The sequence below is a fragment of the Protopterus annectens genome, chromosome 13.part0, assembly GCF_019279795.1.
Source record: "Protopterus annectens isolate FY-2018-M chromosome 13.part0, PAN1.0, whole genome shotgun sequence".
NCBI lineage: Eukaryota > Metazoa > Chordata > Ceratodontiformes > Protopteridae > Protopterus > Protopterus annectens.
The window spans coordinates 543818818-543844141 of NC_056747.1; the positions used below are offsets into that span (position 1 = coordinate 543818818).

Genomic DNA, 25324 nt, shown 5'->3' on the forward strand with positions numbered 1-25324 from the left:
GAATGATACCACAATACAAAGACAAAATTATCAATTTCAACAATTGGCTAAGCTTCTGGTGTCATTCTAAGGGGATCCAGTGTCTGTCTGCCTGGGATGACATGATAGACAAGCCTCGCTGTTTTGCCAGAGATGGGTTGCACCTGTCACCCCTAGGTTTTTGAATACTGGCCAAGGCTCTTGCCGTCCCCATAGTGCCTTTTTAGGCAAGGCTCAAAGGACAAACCAACCACCGTAACCAGCACAGGTAACCAAAAACTAAGGGTAATGCTACTCAACGCCAGAAGTCTCAACCTCAAAATGCACACACTCGAGGCTCTCCTCAGCATGGAGAAAATCGATGTTTGTGCAGTGATGGAAACCTGGTTCAAGGCTCAAGAGAGCACCCCAGCACTGCCAGGTTACAATTCATATCATACCTTCTGGCCTCAGTTACCAGATCGCAGTACAAAGGGTGGAGGTGTATCCATATTCATCAAGGATACCCATATCTCCAGGTTAGTAGCACAGCATGATGCCCCAGAGATCATCCATGCGCAACTATCAGCAGGCAAAACCACATTTCAAGTTGTAGCCGGTTATAGATCGCCCACCATGTCCCAAGATGCTCACTCTGCATTCCTTGAGACATTGGAAAATATAAAGGTCCTACCCAACACCATAATCTTGGGTGATTTCAACTACCCTGGTATAGACTGGGCGAACTACCAATGTTCCAATTCCTATGCTCAGCGATTCATAGAATTTATAAATTCAAATGCCCTTGAACAACTAGTATGTTCCCCCACTAGAGGGGACAACATATTGGATTTAATCATCACAAATATGGGCGCCCATTGTACCACACCCGTTATCACCCACTCCTTGGTCAGATCCGACCACAAACTGATAACCCTGGACATCCTCACTCCTCCACCTCCCCCAAGCAAAGAAACCATAGTCAAAAACCTTTCCAAAGCAAACTTCAAACTACTTGCATCCAAAGTGGAAAGCTTCACTATTCCCTTGCAGAAGGATAATGATATCCAGGATGCGGAATCCTACACCAAGGCACTCTATATGCATCTTCAGGATTGCATGGACCGTGCTATCCCAAATAAAACCAAGACTCCTTCCTCAAGCAAGAAGAAACCAGTCTGGTGGACCCCAGCCATAAGCAAACTTTACAATAAAAGGAGGAGACTTATACAAAAAAAGGCCAAATCTCAAGTAGAAAAATCATCCCTGATCAGCATTAGTAAGAAAGTGAGGGCCCTCATCAAGTCAACTAAAGCTAATTTTGAAAAGAAAGTTGCCAAGGATGCCAAGAATAACCATAAGGCCTTCTATGGCTACGTCAAAAACCTAAATGGCAACGCTTAGGTCTGTTCTGTGCTAGTACAAAATGGAACAAAATACACTGACCCTTCTGACATTGCCAACATCTTGGCTGACAGGTTCAGTGCAAATTTCTCCCCCCCCCCCCTCACCACCTACAGGGCCTATTACCATTCTAGGGGATTGTGTAAGTCCAATTATTACTGATACGTTGGTTAACAAGGCTCTATCTAAAGCTAAAAACACTGCCTCCATGGGACCAGATGGTGTCCCAGGCTGTGTCATACGAACTCCAAAAGGAATTAACCCGCATCTTAATACCCTGTTCAGTCTCAGCCTCTCCACAGGATATGTGCCCATAGAATGGCGCACGGCAATGGTGGTCCCGCTACACAAGGGTGGGGCCACAACTGACCCTGGGAACTACTGACCAATAAGCCTGACCAGTCTGATATGTAAGGCTATGGAGCGAATCATTATGGAACTCATAAATGGAGAGATTGGGAACCTCCAGTCGCTGGACCTCACACAGTTTGGCTTCGTCAAGGGCAGATCATGCCTCCTGAACCTGGTGGATTTCTTTGAGACAGTTACTCAGGCTATAGATAAGGGAAAGGAGGTACACATGGCTTACCTTGACCTTGCTAAAGCATTTGACACCATTCCCAATTCAGGTATTATTGATAAGCTCACCAGCCTGGGCATAAACCCTTACGTCACAAGATGGATCGCAAACTGGCTCTCAGACAGATCCCATAAAGTAAGAGTAGTGGGATCTATGTCCGAATCCAGACCAGTAATGAGTGGTGTGCCTCAGGGCTCTGTCCTGGGGCCCCTCCTGTTTGGTATATACTTCTCAGAAGTACAGGCAAGCACAGAAGGGCTGTGGCTGACTAAGTTTGCAGATGAAATTAAAACCTTTTTAGGAAAATAGTTTATCTTATAGCCTGTTTAGGAATAATTCAGAAGTAAGAAAGGACTGTGTTTACTTCAAGTGTAACAATGTAGTCCGTAATGCTTCTATTACTTTTTCAATTGGATGTTATTCAATGTTATGTAAATTCTTCTTTTTTGTGTTACCTACATGAAAAACATCTACTCTGTCACTGATTTCACACCTATTCTTTTTATTTATTTAAAATAAGTCAGGGTTTGTAGATTTTAATAATCCAAAGACCATGTTAAATGAGCTTAAAATGTACTGCTTGTGTAACTGATATCACACTACAAACGCTACCCTAACAACAGAAAAGCAGGGGATTTCTTAACTGACTATTTCCACCTTAAATCTTTCATAGCAGACAAGGAAATTCTGCTCTGAGGAGAATGGTACGTATATGCGAGCATATGCTTTCACAGGGCTTCTGGTCATTCGTATTCTTGACTAAGTTATAAATAAACTCATCTCCCTTGGATTTTTATATTAAAAAAAAAAAGAAAAGAAAAAAGCTCTTTAGAAAGTCAGTTAAAGGGAACTAACCTAGACAGCACTATTATAATATAGCATAAGACCCTCGATCGTCCGCAGGACTTAAGTTCAAGTTACTCTTCAAAGCAGGTCCAGAGGTCAGCTTCAGGTGTACTCTCCAGTTCATCTGGTGGAACTGCGCATTCTGAGGCAGTGTCACAACTGCCTCATGTATACAGACAACCCTCTCCTCTTACCTCTAGACACAAACACTTGTGAGAGATGCAAATACACAGCCAGACTGGAGGCTAAGCACTCTCAACCCATGACTGTAACAGACAGTCAAGAGGATAAGGGACACACTTGCATCACACCACCTGTCACACATGAATCTACAAAACAAGCACCGGCAAAACATACGCATAAATACACAAAAACATATTCGGAGGCACTAGGTACCAATCTGAAAAAGAAACAGTGCCCTCCAAAGCAGACAAGCAAGCAACCTGCACCCCCAAACACAAGCCAGAAAACACATAATTCACCTCAGCAGTGTGCCTCACAGCAGCCCTTAAGGCAAAACACCATACCTAACACGCTAGTAATAGGAGACTCTAAAGTAAGGCACATGGATGTTCCACTCACCAGGCTGAACAAGGAGAAGGTTACTGTCAGCTGCCTCTCGGGTGCTCGGATCCGCCACATAACACAGGCACTTAGGTCACTCCAGAACAAGTACAAGTATGATGCTGTCATTGTACATGTTGGTGTGAATGATCTAAGATGTACCTCCCTGGACTACATGAAAAGAGACATTGAGGGGCTCTCTGATCATGTAGCCCAAGCTGGTATGACCCTGACCTTGAGTAGCATACTACCTTCACCTAGAATGATACCACAATACAAAGACAAAATTATCAATTTCAACAATTGGCTAAGCTTCTGGTGTCATTCTAAGGGGATCCAGTGTCTGTCTGCCTGGGATGACATGATAGACAAGCCTCGCTGTTTTGCCAGAGATGGGTTGCACCTGTCACCCTTAGGTTTTCGAATACTGGCCAAGGCTCTTGCCGTCCCCATAGTGCCTTTTTAGGCAAGGCTCAAAGGACAAACCAACCACCGTAACCAGCACAGGTAACCAAAAACTAAGGGTAATGCTACTCAAGCCAGAAGTCTCAACCTCAAAATGCACACACTCGAGGCTCTCCTCAGCATGGAGAAAATCGATGTTTGTGCAGTGACGGAAACCTGGTTCAAGGCTCAAGAGAGCACCCCAGCACTGCCAGGTTACAATTCATATCATACCTTCTGGCCTCAGTTACCAGATCGCAGTACAAAGGGTGGAGGTGTATCCATATTCATCAAGGATACCCATATCTCCAGGTTAGTAGCACAGCATGATGCCCCAGAGATCATCCATGCGCAACTATCAGCAGGCAAAACCACATTTCAAGTTGTAGCCGGTTATAGATCGCCCACCATGTCCCAAGATGCTCACTCTGCATTCCTTGAGACATTGGAAAATATAAAGGTCCTACCCAACACCATAATCTTGGGTGATTTCAACTACCCTGGTATAGACTGGGCGAACTACCAATGTTCCAATTCCTATGCTCAGCGATTCATAGAATTTATAAATTCAAATGCCCTTGAACAACTAGTATGTTCCCCCACTAGAGGGGACAACATATTGGATTTAATCATCACAAATATGGGCCCATTGTACCACACCGTTATCACCCACTCCTTGGTCAGATCCGACCACAAACTGATAACCCTGGACATCCTCCTCCTCCACCTCCCCAAGCAAAGAAACCATAGTCAAAACCTTTCCAAAGCAAACTTCAAACTACTTGCATCCAAAGTGGAAAGCTTCACTATTCCCTTGCAGAAGGATAATGATATCCAGGATGCGGAATCCTACACCAAGGCACTCTATATGCATCTTCAGGATTGCATGGACCGTGCTATCCCAAATAAAACCAAGACTCCTTCCTCAAGCAAGAAGAAACCAGTCTGGTGGACCCCAGCCATAAGCAAACTTTACAATAAAAGGAGGAGACTTATACAAAAAAAGGCCAAATCTCAAGTAGAAAAATCATCCCTGATCAGCATTAGTAAGAAAGTGAGGGCCCTCATCAAGTCAACTAAAGCTAATTTTGAAAAGAAAGTTGCCAAGGATGCCAAGAATAACCATAAGGCCTTCTATGGCTACGTCAAAAACCTAAATGGCAACGCTTAGGTCTGTTCTGTGCTAGTACAAAATGGAACAAAATACACTGACCCTTCTGACATTGCCAACATCTTGGCTGACAGGTTCAGTGCAAATTTCTCCACTCACCACCTACAGGGCCTATTACCATTCTAGGGGATTGTGTAAGTCCAATTATTACTGATACGTTGGTTAACAAGGCTCTATCTAAAGCTAAAAACACTGCCTCCATGGGACCAGATGGTGTCCCAGGCTGTGTCATACACGAACTCCAAAAGGAATTAACCCCGCATCTTAATACCCTGTTCAGTCTCAGCCTCTCCACAGGATATGTGCCCATAGAATGGCGCACGGCAATGGTGGTCCCGCTACACAAGGGTGGGGCCACAACTGACCCTGGGAACTACTGACCAATAAGCCTGACCAGTCTGATATGTAAGGCTATGGAGCGAATCATTATGGAACTCATAAATGGAGAGATTGGGAACCTCCAGTCGCTGGACCTCACACAGTTTGGCTTCGTCAAGGGCAGATCATGCCTCCTGAACCTGGTGGATTTCTTTGAGACAGTTACTCAGGCTATAGATAAGGGAAAGGAGGTACACATGGCTTACCTTGACCTTGCTAAAGCATTTGACACCATTCCCAATTCAGGTATTATTGATAAGCTCACCAGCCTGGGCATAAACCCTTACGTCACAAGATGGATCGCAAACTGGCTCTCAGACAGATCCCATAAAGTAAGAGTAGTGGGATCTATGTCCGAATCCAGACCAGTAATGAGTGGTGTGCCTCAGGGCTCTGTCCTGGGGCCCCTCCTGTTTGGTATATACTTCTCAGAAGTACAGGCAAGCACAGAAGGGCTGTGGCTGACTAAGTTTGCAGATGACTGCAAACTGGGTGCTATAATAGTGTCTCCGGCCGACATGGAGATCCTCCAGAAGGGCCTAAATGAGACTGATGCATGGTGTCAAAGCCATGGTCTCAAGCTAAATGCAAAAAAATGCGTAGTAATCCCCTTTGGAAAAAACAGAGTACCTGCAAACTACAACATAGGAGGTAAACCCCTGAAATCTGAAGAAGAAATAAGGGATCTAGGGACCCAAGTAGATAGTCAGCTTTCCTTTGATAACCATGTTGCCAAAGTGGTTAGAAAATCCTTCTATGTGACCCATCTGATCACGAAAGGGTTCGCATCAAGATCTAATGATGTAATGGTGCCCCTCTACTCTTCCCTCATCAGACCCATTATTGAGTACAATGCACGAATTGGAATGTACCTGGCTAGACATCTCCAGCAGCTGGAGAGACCACAAAGGTACCTAACCAAGAGGATTACTGGCCTCAAACAGTTGCCCTATGCAGCACGACTGAAAAAGCTAAGACTGTTCTCTGTTGCATACCGCTTTCTCAGAGGCAATCTCTGTCTAACATACAGAGCCATTTCCAACCCAGAATTGCTGAACATGCTCCATCTTAGCAAAACCAAATCTACTCGAGCTACACGCTCTGGGGATATAAACCTCAACACAACAATGAATAGAACATGCTGGAGGGATAGATTCCCTTTGCAGACTTCCCTTACTATGGAACAGGGTCCCGATCTACATAAGACAGAGCCCCTCACGATCACTCTTCAAGAGGAACCTTGATGAGTGGATGGGTAACAGAAAGTTCACACCGGGGATCACACCAATAGCACTACTAGGTAGGGGCCAAGGGTACTAGCTGCTAATACAAGGGTCTAGGGAACTACTAAAGGGGTGGTGAATACCGCACAACGTGGCTGGGCTAAGATATGCCTTCGGGCAGATAGCCCAGTACCAACCTATGAACCTATGAACCTCTCCTCTACTCGCAAATCTATATGGACGTGAATGTGCGAACTAACTGACAGAGTTAAAGTGGGATATTGTGCTTCTAGATGAAAGTACTGTGGTTTGACTTCACTCTTCATTTCCCTTTTAACTGAGTGTGAAGAACTCACAGTATCTACGAAGTGACACGTTCTAAATGGGATTATTTGAATCAAGAATTTGCAAGATAAGCCTATTAACGTTTTTTTATTTTTTTGAAAGGGAAGCTCTAACTAATGCATGAGAATGTTTCAAACAACATCATTGTTAGAACCCTGTAACGGAACTCTGTTTATAGTGACTCTAACTGTTTTTTCCACATTTAAAAATATGGATATCTATGTTACTTTTAAAATGGGAATTTGAAGTGTAGTGAAGTTATAAAACCATTTAACATTATCAGACACAACCACTAGACTTGTGATGAGTATGTTGCATAAAGTATAAGTTTAAGAAAAAGTATAAATGTCTCAGAGTATAATAGGCAATATAATAGATAAAATACATACATTTTGAGTTACAGTCCAGAAGTCTATATCTTTGTTGATTCTTTGAGAGATTTAGAAGACTGTGTTGTTTTAGAATCAGTTCTTTGTTTCTTTTTCCTTACATCAGACCAAGTATTTTTTTCTGGAGATCTTTTCAAGTTGGTGGAAACAGTCCAGTCCATTTCTTCAAGAATTGTGATTATGTTATTATTCTTGATGAAGGTAGAAGCTTCTTCAATGTTGTTAATAGTTCTCAATCATTTGAACAGAACATTCTGATTCTAGCAGGATTTACCATCTGCGCTTTTATTTTATTTTGTTTGAGAAGTTTTATTAATGGCCAAGTTTTTTCCTTGATTCTAACACTTTTGCAGAATAATCATTGTCAAATCTGATCTGACTCTGTTTATATGTTATGGGACTTTTTCTCCATGCTGTTTTTAAAACGAGCTTTTTATCCAAGAAGGACAGGAACTTTACCACAATTGATCTTGGTGGTGCATTAGGTGAATAGGGTGTAGATTTTCCTATAGCTCTATCAGCTCTTTCTGTTATATTTAATAATCCCTCTTTTAAATCAAGCACTTCAAGAAGCCAGGAATTCGAAAAGGTGATGATGTCTTCTCCCTCAGTTTTTTTCTGGAAGTCCAAATATTCTTATATTAGTTCTCCTCTCCCTAGTCTCTAAATCATCCACTTTATTAAGTAGCCAGTTACTTTGGTGAAGTAAGAATTCTGTCTGATTTTCCTCTTCTTTGAGTCTTCAACTACGTCAATTAGTGATGTCTCCATATCAAGTAATTTACTTTGTTGTTGCTGCAGTATTTCTTTTAGTACATCTGTTTGCTTTTGGCAGTTTTCCTTGAGACTTTCCAAGTTATCAGTGAATCTATCCATTTTCAACGACAGTTCATGTAATGTGGAAGACATCAGTTGTATCTCCTTCTTCAGAGTTGTTTCTGAGTGAGAATTCTTTAAACTGGCCATTACCAAACAGCGGTGTTGTTCTCCAGAATATTTTGACAGGAAAAACTCAATAATATTTCTTGAAATTTGGTAGAGTTGTAGTTCTTAAGTTCCTTAATTTTTTTTCAATTTCTGGTTAATGAAAAAAATTTTTCCCTGTTTTGTAGTACTGTTTTGTGGAGCTCTAAAAATGCTGCTTATCTGTTTGCCATCTAGGCTCCACCTGGGACCCAAATAGTCATTGTTGAAGTAAAGCAGTATGCATATTACAGTGTTTATGGTAAATGAGATAAAACAGCCAAGTACTGGGACATTAGAATGGCTGTAGGGGAAGGGCTGTGTATGGGTGCCCCATTCGACCATGATTTTGTGAGGGGGAAGGGCGGCAAACTCAAAGACAGCCCCAGGAGGCACAAACTCTAGCTATGCCACAGATCAGTAGGCCATACAGAATTACTTTTTTAGGTCCTAGCAAACTATAATATTCTTTTGCTAAGATTAGAATATTGCCTACCATTAAATGCCCTACTGTTACCACAAAATCCATGTACTGCAAGTCACCAAAAACAAAATCCTAAGTTTCATCATCTTCTCCCTTCCCAGTGAACATCATTGCTACACATTTAAAAAAAAATGGTTACCATTTACTACAGAATCTGGGGCTATATGTCTTTTCTTCAGTTTGTGTCTGAAAATTGGTATCTCACAATTCCACTGGAATGAGCAGGGTTACATAATTATGTATGCAGATGTTACATTAATCAGTGTTACAGATTTGTACCTATTTTCATGGGCCTTTGTCCAGATTTTTGATGCTTCCAGGTTGAGAGGTATGGCCATACTGCAGTAAGTGTTATGCAGCAGGATGGGACATACTACAGTAAGTGTTATGCAGTGGGATGGGCCATACTGCAGTAAGTGTTATGCCGCGGGATAGGCAATACTGCAGTAACCATAATGCTGTGGGATGGGCCATACTTCAGTAAAATGATTAACACTCCAAGGACATAACATCTGATGAGATGCTGAATTCAGCAGCACGTCTTCTTCCAAACTTAGGACACTGATGATTCAGCTACATGGTTTGTGTACCTGCTAGCTGGTCTGAGAAAAAAATATAACATTGTAGGTTTCAAATAATTTCTGCCATTAAACTCATTTATTGAATGCTTTTATTCAGTAGAAGGTGTTTTGAGTTTGCGAAGGTCTCATGACATTCTCCTACCTGACTAAGGCTTACTATGTGCTCTACAAATGGCTGAATTAATTGTTCTGTAGATTTCATCCCTGGTCCAGTGGCAGCTCTTAGCTATCCTCACGTACAGATGTGTAGACAAATCATCAGTGGATGCACATTTCTCAGTGAAAACCCACAAAGAATTGTTTATCTGTAAATAAAGGAAAAGTGACAAAACTATCACAGAGTGTTTGGAGTTCATTTTTTGTATGTTCATAGGTAAGTACTGGACAACCAGTCTACAGACTGTTATAGTCTAAGCTAATAAATCATATTCAGAACTTCCATTCTGTCTCAAGGAGGGCAACAATACATAAAATGATGGAGAATTTGAGGCTGCACATCTGACTATCTAGGTTTACCTGAAAGGTGACAAAGGTGCTACTCTGCTTGATATGTAGTGGATGTTTGCACCAGTAGCAAGGTATACTTTGGGACATAACTCCATCATGCCATTATGTCTTATTTATCTGTTGATGAAGGCTTAGTTCCTTTAATTTTGTATCTGAGGAACGATTTGTTCTGCAAAGGAACATGAAGTCAAGGAGGGTTAGATACTGCATTGCTCAAAAGACTACACACAGATCATTACAAAGTAGTCTATAAAATACCAAATATAGAGAGACGGCTTACAGACTGTCTGGATAGCTGAGGGTCTTGAGACCACTGATATTTTCATGGGTTTTTAGGTTCATAGATACTTATTAGGCTATTGATCTGTGAGGATATTAAGAAGCCTAGCCCATCATTCCCATGGTAATTATTAGCCTTTATATTTTGCAACTTGAATCTCCCAAGATGGGCCAAACACGTATATAATGGGGGTAATTACAGCACTGGTTGTGGATTTATAGGAGAAATTACATATTTTCCCTATCTGTGAGGGCCAATTGTGCCAGACAAGGGGTGAATTTGTGGTTATCCATCCATGCATCCATGTTACATTTGAATAGCATAAAATAAGTACTCTGCTTTACATGGAGGGGAAGACAGTTCCACAGAAGTGGTATTCTCTGTGATACATACCTACTCCTCCAGCATGCTCTGTTAATCTTACAAAAGAGATTTAGCTACCACTGAGAAGGTAAAAACAGAAACACTGAGGGTGAAGGTCAAAGAAATTCAAAAGGAAATGATAGTCCAGGAAAAAATGCAAAGATAGGTACTTATTCACAATGATAAGTGCTTTCATACTGTAGAACCGCTTCATCAGACCATATAAAACATTCATGATGAATCGCCACAGATTTAAGGGGTGCACAACATGTAATGTAAATGGCTGGGAACACTATTTCAAATTTTTAGTATTACAACTACTTGAGGAAGGTATTAGAGATGGGGATTTAAATAATAAAACTAAAAGAAATAACTTAATGGATCTTAGAACTGCAGGCTGATAAACCTCCAGGCCTGAATGATTGTGTATCCCTTAAACCTGTACTTAAATCACGCTCATTATTTCATGGAGCTTGTAGATCCATTTTATGAGTAGAAAAGAGGTGTGCATTTATGTGACACTTTGAATGACATCTAAGCCCCATCTACAGTTAGATCAAGTCTCTAGTTTTATGTTTTCTTGAATGGCAGAGAGGTGTGTATACATATTCTATCCTGACTGGTGGTTAGGTTTTAATGATATGATTTTAAGTTGTGTTGCAGTTCATCACTTGTGGTCAACTGGTGGCTGTTTTTACCATTCAGAAGGTGTTTCTGGTACCACTGGACTTGTGAACATGTAATAGGTGTGACAGAATAGGTCTGTTCAGGCTTTGTACCTGAGGCATAAGTTGCTTCTCAGCAGCCTGTTTGGAGAAATGGTCTGTGTAGTTTTATGATTTAGGCTGTTGATTTTTTGTAATGAGGAAGCATTGTGGTCATTCCAGATGTAACAAATGTTTAGACAAGTACATATTGAAAGGGACATTATACTCAATGATCAGCCTAATAAGTGCCAAGTATAGTCCAGCAATACTTCCTTGTTTCTGGACACCATTCCTTTAAATATAAGCTATGCAATTAAAAAGGACCTCCTTACAGTAATGGATATGTGGTAATCAAGGACAGTTCACTGTCAACAAAGATTCCTAGTTCTCTAACTATGGAATCAATTTTGGAGGGCTGTTGTCAATGTGAAGGGAGCCATGCTTGCTGAAGGGTATAATTTTACATTTGTTGGCATTTAGTTTTAGTCTATGGTTTTGGTACCAACAACTTGTCTGGGTCAGGCCCTCTTGTAGGATCCTGGTTTATAACAGCACCAAGTTTGGAGTCATCTGCAGACTTGGTTAGCCACAAGTCTTTAGCATTAACTTTGACCTCAGAGAAATAAATGCCAATGAGAAGTGACAAAAGGACTGAGCCTTGGTCACTCAACTACTGACAGGTCTTTTGAAGAAGGTAGGTCCACCCACCCTTACTTCCTGTGTTCTGTTTGTGGTCCAATTAGCTATCTAATGAGTTATTTAGGGGACTAACATTTAGCTGGGAGAGTCTATCTATGAATCCTAAATTTGGGATGGTGTCAGATGCTTTTACAAGATCCATATACGCAATGTGCAGTGATTTGCCCTCATCTATTACCTTAGTGACCTTTTCAAAGAAATCAGGCAGGTTAATAAGAGGTAGGAATCTCTAAGGTCTCTCAAACTGAGTGATATGTTTAGACAAATACATACCAAACAGGCATTATATTTAATAATAATTGGTCTAATTAGAGATGAGTAAAGGGGAATTAAAACTTCTTTGGCTCTAGAGGTGATACCTTTACAAAATAGAAGGTTTTCTGAAGGATTCGAGCTTACAGGCTGTGAAACATTTTCCTGTGTAGACAATTGGTTGGGGGGACATAGCTGAATTGCAATTCTGCTGCAGAGAAACATGACTGGCAAATTCAATGCAGTACAGAGAAGTTGCTGCTGATCAACAGCACAATGTATATATAGTGTGTTCTTACACTACCTTCTTAGCAGTGCAGAATAAAGGGTGCCCAAATGTATTGCCCTTTTAATACACTTTTCTTTTGTTTATATGGATGGTGGCTCATATAGTCCAAATATATATTACTGAATGTGGGCTTCCTATAAATGTTAGATTTAAAGTCTTATCCTGCATGTGAAATTACAGTGTCTCAATAATTAATTTTGTTGTAATCATACTTAAAGGTGAATTTTAGAAAATGTGAACTGCTCAAATATTCAACAAACTTTACTTTTTAATGGCCCTGTCCGCAGAATAAAGACGTTATTCAAAAATCTTCCATAAAACCTTATATATTTCCAGAATTCAGATGTAAACACTGTGTCAGTCTCCCAATCCAGCATCACCAAGTTTGCATAGCATTGGGCACAGGAGGCTACCATGGCTACCCCTTTTATTTGCTTGAAGTATTCTCCCTCAAAGAATATGAAACTGCAATCTAAAACAATAGCCATAAGTTCTACTAATATAAATATTTAATTGCTAGAAAAACTGCTATATTTCCTAAGACATCTATGAAAATGTTCTATCCCTTCATCTCTAGGAATACTGGTGAATAATCCACCATTCAGGCAGCAAGAATGACTTCTCAACTGGATGAGCTCCCTAGGGAATTTGATAAGATGGCAGATATGTTTTTGTCCAGAGGGTACCCCCTGAGTATGGTAAATGATGTCAAGATTTATGTGCAGAGAGAATGGGGCAATAAATATAAACCCCTTTTAGGAGTAGGAATGGAGAAAGGTAATATACCTTGTGAGAGAATATTTTATGAAAGGGCTATGGTAATTCAATATTCACCACAAGTTAGTGATATTGCCAAAATAATAAGAAAAATGGAATATTTTAAAAACCAGCCCCAGCATTTATCTGATACTAAGTCCAGAACCTTTGTTTTCTTATAAAACTGGAAAGAATTCAAAAGAAAGCTTTGAACTAGTGCCAAATATACCCCAGTGTCATTCGGAAATAATGTGACCTTTAAATATGGAGCATGCCCACAGTGCAGCTATATTTTGGAGGACAAATTTATACTTTTAAAAAATTATTCCTACAAAAAATTTGAGTTTTGTGAGAGGTAATTGTGCAACAAAACTTGTGATTTATTTAGCCAAGTGCTTTGGGTGTTCCACTTTTTATGTAGGAAAAACTGAACAGAATGTCAGAAAGGGGATATATGAACATGTATATAATATATGTAAGTGTAATGAAAGCAGTGCACTTTATAAACATATCAAAAATTACCCCTCACACAAAAAATTATTTTTGGAATTTTAGAAAGAGTAGAAACCAACACAAGGGGAGGAAATGTCAAATTACTACTGGAATCTAAGGAGGTGAAATGGCAAATTAAATTAAACACCTGTCACTTCCCAGGAATAAATAAAACTATTTCTATTTGCCCATTACTAGCATTAAGAGCCAATAGATTTTTATACATATTATTTTGATAGACTTCAAGTAAAGATTTATATAAAACTATTTTATAAGACATTTTTTTATAGAATGATGTTTTGCTTTTAGTTCAATGAGAATTTTTTCTCAATAATCTTTTTTTTAACTTTTTGACATGTTACTTGAGTTTGGTTATGTAACAATGATTGTCTGAGCAGCTATGAAGAACAATTATGAAGTGGGACTTTTACTTGGTTGATTATTTAATTAACAATGTGCTGCATATTATATATATATATATATATATATATATATATATATATATATATATATATATGAGTCACTGTGTTTTTTAAATTAATTCTGATGAATTCTGATGAAGTGATGGACGAAAGCACTTAAAGTTTTTCGTATGCTTAATAAAACAGTTTTATTATTATTAACTTGTGGACATTGTGGAGTGACAGCTGGAGTTACTATTTCTTTAGTGTATTAAAACATAGATTTGTTAGAAAGCACAAGACCCTCTTGCCATAGATCTGTGTATTCATTCAAATGAAGTAATAATAATAAATGTTTAAAATACATGGAAATGAAATAGGAAATCCTTACAGATTTTGTGAAGATTTAAAGGAATGTATAGATAGAGTCCAAATAGAATGGAAATGTATAGTTTCATTTGGACAAATTAATGCAAAACTGTGAGATTATTTAATGATTAAAAGATATCTTTTTTTTCAAATTGAAACAAAAACCTTCATTTACCATAGTCCTTGCATTCAGAAGTGAACATGTAAGAAATCAATTTGCCAAAAGTGATCACAGTTTATCATTTAGCCATTATGAATAGCTGCAGTGTTTGTAAAATTAGTAAAGGCTGAATGAAACATTATGGTACAGTAGCAAATGAAATAGATACAAAGTAACTTAGTAGTAAGATGTGAAAGTGATCACTCTCCTTTGATAACTACTTTAGTTTGTGAGAGCTGGGTAAGTCAGCATGAGATTTCACAGGTGTTACAAATACAACTAAAAGTAGATAAGCTTCAAAATTTACTTTTGTGGATAAAAAGGAAGTTGAACTATGTATGCTTACAAAAGAAAACATTTTCTCTACCTAACTGAAGATCTCTGTAATCAGATCCTGATGTGATCTGTGGTTAAATAAAAAAAATACTTGGAAGAAAACTTGTATGACTGTTGATTAGTTGACTCAGTTTATTTAGAGAAGAAAGGAGATTATAAAAAGAGCATAATAATTTGGCTGAATACAATAACTAAACAAGTAACAATTGCACAAAACAGAGTAAAATCAAACTATAGGTTGGAAGTGATGTCCAAAAATAGTTAACTTATGAAAAACACAAATCAGAAAAATGCAAAGGCCCATTAGGACAGGGAGTGGCAAAATATTTGGATTAAAATTCATAAATGTTTAGAAGGAGCATAACCAGTTGATTACCTTATATGGGGGGGGGGGGGGGCTGGAGAGAATACCATAGCAAGAAGTTTTGCAAGTCAAGTAGTCAAGATGTAACTGTCTCTTTGGAAACTTTTAAGTCTGATTGGTCATACTATGCCCAGATAATAACCCCAAGAATATAGAGAGACATATGAAGAAATTAAGGAAGGTCAAAGTAATATGCCCAAATGGGATATGTAATAAAATTTACCCAAGTAGTCCAAAGGGCTGGGCTGGTATACTTTCATCTCAATTTCAATACTCCCAAAAAATACTACCAAACACACCACGAAAGGTCCTTCCACATATAAATGAAATGTAAAAAACAAAATGGCTGGGAAGGGCCACTTATGCAGACAGCACAAAGATACAAAAGATGTAAATGTCAGTTTGCATACACACAGTACCTGTAGTCTATTGTTAGTGTCAAAGTTCGATATTTCATGCTGTTCAGCTTAAACAACCAACAATAAGCACACCTTGCTTATCAAGCGAAGTTATAAGAGAGAAATTTTCAAGATACAGTTCCAGCTGTTCAGCTCCAAGCTTAAATGTGCAACCAAAGCTGCTCACAAATAGTCCTGATAACGTTTAAAACATAAACCTCCATCTAACAATGCTTGTACAACATCAACTCCAAAGACAAGCGTTAGGTGGATTCTAAAATAGATTGCTTTTATTATACAGAACGGCAAGCGCTTTCGACATAAGTCTTTTTCAAGCCAACAAACAGTTTTACAACAGGAAGACACATGCTTTATATTCACATCAATTGTGATGTCATTTCCTATTAAAAATCTTAAAGTCATACTCTCTCAGCAGAAGTTCATCTAAATCAACTATGTATGTGCTTTGAATGCAGTTACCATATTTAACAGTCGTGCACATGATATTAAATTTCTCTGCAAATCAGTCTATATACGATTTTAATACATATACTAAAAATTATTTAAAACTTTAGAAAACATTTAAAATATTTAAGAATAAAGTTGTAATAACTAGCATACTACCTATCAAAGGTGCATGCTGTATTTCATATTCCAACAAATTAAAGTGGAATGTCTACTGAACTATTTGCAAGACATTCCACTCAAACAATATGTCCAAATATTCCTTTGCATAGAAATGCAACTTCCCTACGGCAATCCTATGCTGTTTAGTATGGTATAAAATTTAAAACAATTATATAATTATAAAGGTGAGAACACATATAAAACATGTAAAAAATTATAAGAAAATGTATACCCTATCATAATAATAATATTGTTAGTAGTAGTAGTATTATATCTACTAATTTACAAAGTAATGGGTAGTATAGCATGTATCCCTTAGACCACTGGGTAATCAAATCATTTAGTTTAAACTGCCTATATTTGTATATAATATATACACATTTAACATACAAAATATAATTCAGAGAATAATTCATGATGTATAAAATGTAACTTGTACCATCATATACCCTATCATAATAATAATATTGTTAGTAGTAGTAGTAGTATTATATCTACTAATTTACAAAGTAATGGGTAGTATAGCATGTATCCCTTAGACCACTGGGTAATCAAATCATTTAGTTTAAACTGCCTATATTTGTATATAATATATACACATTTAACATACAAAATATAATTCAGAGAATAATTCATGATGTATAAAATGTAACTTGTACCAACATATATTTTGATCATTTAGTTTAAAGTGCCTATATTTATATATCCTGTAAAGGATGCTTTGTGAACCAGACAGGCTAAGTAATAGGACTGTAAATAGAACCCAAGGTGCAACTAAAAAATGCAGAAGATGTAATTACTGTGAATTTGTTAAAGAGACTAACATATTTGTACACCCAGTAACAGGTCAACAATTTGAGTTCCTAGCAGCAGCAACATGTGATACTGAGCATGTGATATACTTGGCTACCTGCACCAGCTGTGCCGCATTTTATGTAGGCAAGACAGATCGAAGGCTGAGAGATAGAATTAGAGAACATCTCTACCACATTAGGATAGCCTCATCTAGAAATGCTCTGTCCAAACATATTAGGAGTACCTCTACGGAACATAATTTTAAATTTCAAGTAATTCAAATAAATCCGGTGACTATTAGATGTGGAGATGTTTTCAATGAGACAGAACAGAAGGAATCCAAGTGGATAATTAGGTTGAGGGCGGATCGAGAACCAGGTATAAATGATAGAGTTTCAATAAAACCTACCTTAAAATCTAGAAAATTAAAAAGATAGTCTTATAGCCCTAAACTATTAACTATCTATAGCTGACAGATCCACTAGCACAGTGAATCACTAGCTAATTTTCTATGGCAAATGGGACCCTAGGTATTGATATATAACTAGTATAGAACCTACCGTCTGCCCTACCACAATTATATCATAAATTTTATCATAATGTTGGTATGTTGTGATTCCATTAGATAATTGCACCAATAACGTTTTAGTGTGGCGTATATGCCCAAGTGGATGGACAACCATTTGACTATCATAAAATCTATAGATCAAGCCTTTATATTAGAGTAGTATATCTACCCTTGACAAGTGGGATTTTCCCTCTAACTCGTAAGGCAGAGAATATGATAGCATTGGTTATCAAAATGTTGGTCTCTCTATATAGTATACCTTGATATATAGTGTACACTCCATATTATGTACAAAATGTTGCACGTCCCTCTTATTTGCCAGTTAGAGAGCAAAGACAGTTTTTGCCTCATAATGGGTTGCCTTCCCATAATATATGTTTATACATTATGAATTATATATTTTTTTAATTATATTTTGTATGTTAAATATGTATATATTATATATAAATATAGGCAGTTTAAACTAAATGATTTGATTACCCAGTGGTCTAAGGGATACATGCTATACTACCCATTACTTTGTAAATTAGTAGATATAATACTACTACTACTAACAATATTATTATTATGATAGGGTATACATTTTCTTATAATTTTTTACATGTTTTATATGTGTTCTCACCTTTATAATTATATAATTGTTTTAAATTTTATACCATACTAAATAGCATAGGATTGCCGTAGGGAAGTTGCATTTCTATGCAAAGGAATATTTGGACATATTGTTTGAGTGGAATGTCTTGCAAATAGTTCAGTAGACATTCCACTTTAATTTGTTGGAATATGAAATACAGCATGCACCTTTGATAGGTAGTATGCTAGTTATTACAACTTTATTCTTAAATATTTTAAATGTTTTCTAAAGTTTTAAATAATTTTTAGTATATGTATTAAAATCGTATATAGACTGATTTGCAGAGAAATTTAATATCATGTGCACGACTGTTAAATATGGTAACTGCATTCAAAGCACATACATAGTTGATTTAGATGAACTTCTGCTGAGAGAGTATGACTTTAAGATTTTTAATAGGAAATGACATCACAATTGATGTGAATATAAAGCATGTGTCTTCCTGTTGTAAAACTGTTTGTTGGCTTGAAAAAGACTTATGTCGAAAGCGCTTGCCGTTCTATATAATAAAAGCAATCTATTTTAGAATCTGCCTTACGCTTGTCTTTGGAGTTGATGTTGTACAAGCATTGTTAGACGGAGGTTTATGTTTTAAACGTTATCAGGACTATTTGTGAGCAGCTTTGGTTGCACATTTGAGCTTGGAGCTGAACAGCTGGAACTGTATCTTGAAAATTTCTCTCTTATAACTTTGCTTGATAATCAAGGTGTGCTTATTGTTGGTCATTTAAGCTGAACAGCGTGAAATATCGAACTTTGACACTAACAATAGACTACAGGTACTGTGTGTATGTAAACTGACATTTGCATCTTTTGTATCTTTGTGCTGTCTGCATAAGTGGCCCTTCCCAGCCATTTTGTTTTTTTCAATTTCAATACTGCTTAAATGAAAGATGTTTCCCGAGTTCTTGAAAGGATGGTATAATTGCACCCATCCATAAACATTAAGAAATCTAGTTGAAACCAAAAACATACGGGCCATTTACTCTGGTCAACAACTAATTTGAGGTGTTTTATTAATTTTATGAAAACTGAAAATGCAGATGAATGCTAGCAATTTGTATCAATCCCATTTGACTCTTTACCAAATAAAATGCAAACTGCTACATGTTTTGGTCACATCATATAGTAGAGAAACACATAGATTCATGCTGATACACTACATCTTCCATTTTTAAATCTAGATTCTGCATTTGATAACTTAAATAGAGCTAAGTTATGGAAAATAATTGGAATAAAATTATTTTGAAGGCAAGTAATAGAATAGTTATTGGTGATTTATAGTTCAAGTGGACATAAAAATCTAAAAAGTCACCTCATGACAGTTTGAAGCAGATGAATGTGATAGGCAAGGGTGTATCAAAGCCTCATAGCTATTTTAATGTACTTTATAACATCTTTAAAAGATATCAGATACAAATAGAGATACATCTAAAGCAATTAAGGTACTCTGCCCTACTATAGGACTTGCAGATGATATAATGATACTGGTGACTTCACCGGAAACTTTAAAAGGACTAATACATGGATAAGAACAGTTTATGTAAACACATGCTCTTCCTATAAACAGTTCTACATCAAATTCAATGGTGCATAATTTAGGGAGAAGAAGGAATTAAAGAAACAAGTGCCCATGAGTTACAAATTGTAAAAAAAAACTGTACATATCAAGGATTATAGTATTAATAAATAGGAATTAGGCATAACATAATGATTTTCTCAAAGTAAAAAACAGAAAAATAATAAAGTATTGCTGCAAATAAATAAAACAAAATGACTATAATACTGCTGTCAGAGTCAGTCCAGGCAAAATATTCTCCTATTATCTCCTATAAATTGGAAATACAGTTGGATGGCATCTGTGTTGGATTATTTTAAGCAGATTTATAGAATTTGTTTTAATTTGAACTCCCTCAACCCCTCCCAGTCATAGGCTATACATCTGAGAAGACAAACCTTGATGAAAATAAGAAGGGATTAGGAGATATGTTTTTTAACATGTTAATCAAGTGTCAGCGCAATATGGTTTAATTATCTGATAAATATGTGAAAAAATATTACCTTAAGTAACAAACATACTTCACACTTAAGAAAATGAATTCCTAAGAGTCTGGCAGGAAAGAGAGAGAAAGACAGAGACAGATGTCGGTCATTAAAGAATTCAAGTTTTCAAAAGTTTTAGTTGAGAAATTTTGTTACAATACCAATGTGGACTATTTATAAATATTATCAACAATATTATTTATAAAGTACACATTTGAAATACAGGAGGGCAGGTCAGCATATAATAAGTATAGGACATATCTCTGGTAAGTGCCATTCTAGATTGACTAAATGTGGGACTGAGGTTTACGTAGTGGCTAAATGCCCTATTTGTAACAATCTAAAAACACATATTATCAAAGAAATGCACAAGCTGACTAAATTTGTTACATTTTATACTGTAATCTGATATACTGAAATATGCAGAAAAGTGATTTCTATTATACAGCTGTATTTCGGTTTTATGTATGGTGATTTTTAAGTTCAAACAACTATTCCTGAATTGACAAAACTGACATTGAAGCTTAACTTGACTCACCTGGTACATGGGCTGTAGCAGTTACATCCCGTTATGTGGAATTCTTTACTAATTCCCTTCAGTGGCTCCTCTTCTAATGAGTAATTAAACAAAATTTTAAAATATATTTGTTTGCACTGGCCTTTGTCTGAGTTACTGCTATTTATACAGTGACTTTTCATAAGTATTCAAAAACCAGCACACTAATGGGACAACCCTACCAGTATGCCTATTATAAATTGTATAACAATAGAAAAAAGTCTAGCCACTGAAATGCCATTAAGAGGCCGGACCTTCCTATTGACATGTGCTACAGAGGACAGACCAAAATACAAGAAGAATAAGTTACGTTCTGCAAAGCTAAAGAAACAGAAACATACTTGATTTTCCTTGCATTTCTACACTTTCCCCTCCTAAAATCTTGGCAGACTCTTATACCTCTCAATTGTCCAGATTTTTGCCTCACAATTTTTGTGTTTTCCTCATAAAAATGTAGACTTCTGACAAGCCACTGGAGATTGAAGTCATTAAATAATGACAGACATTCAAGGTTTAGGTTTCATATCCTTCAGAAAATGTACACCAACACAAAACCAAGTTAACAAGACCAATAAAATCTGACCCTGTTTTTGGATCTTTGTCCCCTTCCCCCATTATGTTGGGCTTTGTCCATGTTTCAAGCATTAAGAGTGTCAGGAAAAAAAGCAGCGGAGAGTCTCTTTTCTCCATTGCTTCTCTTGAACACCACAGATGTATTGTACTGTACAAGCTTGAGAGCGGAAGTCCTATACACAAGTGCAGTGCATCGGCAAACATGGATGAACATGGAGGAACACTGCAGTGCCCTTATACCAAGACATTATTTAAGAAAGGTAAACAATTTCTTTCTTAAAAAATGTCATTGTATAATAGCAACAACCAACCCCTGACTGTGGGTAATCCTACATTTACCACACCTAGTTCTTGGTTATTGCTTAAGAATTTTACATACATTTTGTATGCATTCTATACCTTTTCTCTTATTATTTGCTATATAATGAAGATTGCAGCCTTTGGAAATGGTGCCCAGAATGTTTTTCTTGTACTATAATATGATGTCAGCAGATTTTTTTTTTTTACCATAGCCTTGCCATTCTGAACAAACTCTGTATTAGTATGCACCATCTAACTATTCTTAATATAACTGTTCTTACACCACTGGAACTTAATTTCTCATTGGTAAACTTAACATCTCCTCTATAAACATTTATTCTTTAGCTGTGCTGCTGTAAATTCTAGCTGAAATGGCTGCTTTGTTCTGTAAAAAAAAAAAAAAAGAAAAAAAAGAGGTGAACACATACGCCAAATGTCTTTTCCCTTTCTGTCCTCACCATAGTATCTCTTACAGTACTGATGTTCCATAAAAACACTACCTCCTGCTTCTTTCATATCCTCATATAAATTAGGGCTGTACTACAAACTAATCAATTTATGACTGTGCTATCATTGTCAGGTGACAAAAGAATGTGTGGAACCAGGAACAGTCCTCATTCCTTACATCGCTACAGTGTTTGAAATATAATGGTAATGCAGAGTAATCTCACTGCAGCCTGGTTGGGAGGATATTGGGTAACTTTCTGTCTTTAAGAACTTAATCTGCATATGGACTTGCATCTGTATTATGCTGGGGTGATATCACACGTGCCTACTGACAGGCATCGCCAGGAAGTAAAAACACCTTGAAAAGAAAAATCCTCAAGAGGAAAATAATCAACATATGCATTTCCTATACTTTGTTACCAGATGTTCATATCTCATAGATCATATCTTGGCTGTATTAGTTGGACAGCTTGGAGATACCAGTTGATTGTGGTAATGTCCCACTACAAGGAAGCATTTTCTGTGCTCATTACATGCAAATACATATGGGAGATTTGGCCTGAATCCATTTAAAACAGTGATGACATAGCATGCAGCAGTACAAATAATAGCTGTGATTGTATGAGGAGTTAAGCATGCTTTTCATTTGCCAATATTAATAAATTAAAATGCTGGACACTGAAAACATAATGTTACATTGGACCACAATATTCTGAGGGTGACATCTTATAACGTTTTATTTTCCCTAGCAAAGCATTCCATTTGCAGTAATTGGCAGTAACACGGTAGTAGAAGCAAAAGGGAAACGGGTTCGAGGACGCCTCTATCCCTGGGGCATTGTAGAAGGTAAGTTAAATAATCATTACTTTGATAAATGCAGTTTTGCCTACTTATTTTATCTTGTGATGCATGATTTGTGTTCTTTGAAAATATCAGATGCTAACTAGATTTAGTAATGCATACCAGAGTTGTGAAAACATGAGAATTAAGAAATAATTCCACTGACTGCATGAAATTTTTAAGTGGAAACTGTAAATCACTCCTGTTTATTTCTTAGTTGTCTTTTGTGATGATGAAAAGCTCCTCGACTATGTATATCTGTTCTCTGTGATAAAGTTGCCTGCTTTATTAATTACTTCAATTAAAGCAGTGAACCCATTTTCAACACCAGAATGATAAACAGTTCATCAGTGAAATTAAGGAATTTGTTTTAAAGGTCCTTTAAATAAATTTGATGGGGAAGGTAGATATACAAGACCCCAAGCTCAAATTCAAGTAAATAATTCACTAATCCTACTTTTTAAGATTAATTAAACTGTATCAGTGTATAAGATTAATTGAATTATATTAATCATGTGAACATTGCAGAAATGATCTGTATACATATGTCCAAAAATACCTGTATTTTTATCGATTTAATTACTGTCTCTTTTGCTTGCTACTTCTTAAATCTCTACCCTCTTGATTATCGTCCCATTTGTACTAACCCCTGTTCCCCACTCCTTCTGTCCAGGCTTCCATATCTCATGTGTCATGTCTAACAGCAATTTACCTACAGTAGCTCTTATCTCCACGAGTTTGGAGTGAAGGCTTTGGTATTACCAACTCACTGTCCATTCAACACTGCTGTTTTCTATACTGACAACACCTTTCTTTTCATCTTACATCCCTCTCTCTGCTCAGTTTACTCTTTTTCTTAAAAGTAAGAAGTTTCTTCTCCATTGGAGCTATTTTTCTGTCATCGCCCTTTTGTGTCTTGTAAATGATCAAGAAAATTCTTGTTTCCATCTTCCCCCTTTTTTAATTGTTTGGTTTCTTTTTCTACTGTAGCTCAGGTTCTGAATGTCTCCTCTGTACCTTATCAATGTATCTTACCAGTATAATACTTAATGATTTCCAAGATGGCTACACATTGAGTAAGAGCTTAATTCTAGCTCTCCCAGTGTGAAAACAGAAACTTAGCATAGAAAGCCAGTGGATTTATATGTCTGGGTATATTTCACTAACTGACTAGTAAGGGCATTGCCTGAATGCCAGGAAACAAAAAATACATACAACCTGAAAGAAAATCGGCTACAAAAGGTGAGGAAAAAACACTGACTGGGAAAAGTATTGCAGGTGTTCAGCAAAAAGCAGTGTAAGCCCCAAACATGTCTCCCAGTAACCTACAGGAAAGTATAAGACAACTGTATACAGACCTGATTAAAATAAATGAAACACTGATGGAGTATATCAACTCAAACAACAAAATGCTGGAAAAAATGGAAGACGCTTTATCAGATATTCAAATGTGCTGATAAAACTGGAAAAATCAGAGGTCAAAATGAAGAAAAGGCTGGCTAAATATGAGACTGCTCAAGAAGAGATGCTTCAAAAAGTAATAGAATTAGAGGACAGAGCACTTGGGGAAAACCTGAGATTTTTTGCTGTACCAGAGAAGTTGGAAGGAACAGACTGTATTAATTTTATGAAAGCACAAATAAGCAACTGGACTGGTATTCCACAGCAAGGGCACGTTATGTGTTTGCTCCAAACCTGACTATGAGAAAGTAACCTACACCTTTAATAGCAAAGATGCAATCCTACCAGCAGTAGTTGATCCTAACAAAACTGCAGCAGAAAGACAAAGTACTAAAAGTGGGAGACAATGGAGTGTTTGTGGAAAATTATTATGCATTGTACACTAGGCAGAAGAGGAGTAGATGTATTCCACTATTCAGGGAATGTTGAGAAGCAGGCATGAGATTCAAACTGCAGCTATCTTCAAAATATTCTTCCCTGGAGGGACAAAATAATTTTTTGATCAAGTACATGTTAAGGTGGAAATATAAAAGTTTGTCCAACAAAAAGTGAGCTGTGAAACAGAAGGAGAGATTATGCTTCTTGTTCTTCTGGTGTAAAGAGTAAAGAGAGACTGTGTCAGTGAAAATTTTCCAATATTTCAATGAAAAATGCTTGAGAGAAGGAAAAAAAGAGCTGACTAGAAGAATCGAGAGTACGTTGGAAATGAAGCAGAGACAGGATTTGGGAGAAGGAAATGAACAGCAATAACACCAGTAACTTGGAAATTGACAAATG

General features: G+C 37.1%; 1 protein-coding gene across 2 annotated transcripts in view; it reads left to right on the plus strand.

The window, feature by feature from the left end:
- Positions 1-25324, plus strand: part of LOC122787456 (septin-4) — a 1249948-nt gene that overhangs the window by 1160740 nt on the left and 63884 nt on the right. For both annotated transcript variants that reach the window (XM_044054187.1, XM_044054188.1), the window contains one exon: positions 22996-23092. In XM_044054187.1, the coding sequence (XP_043910122.1) occupies positions 22996-23092 (97 nt within the window). The remainder of the gene's footprint in view (positions 1-22995; positions 23093-25324) is intronic.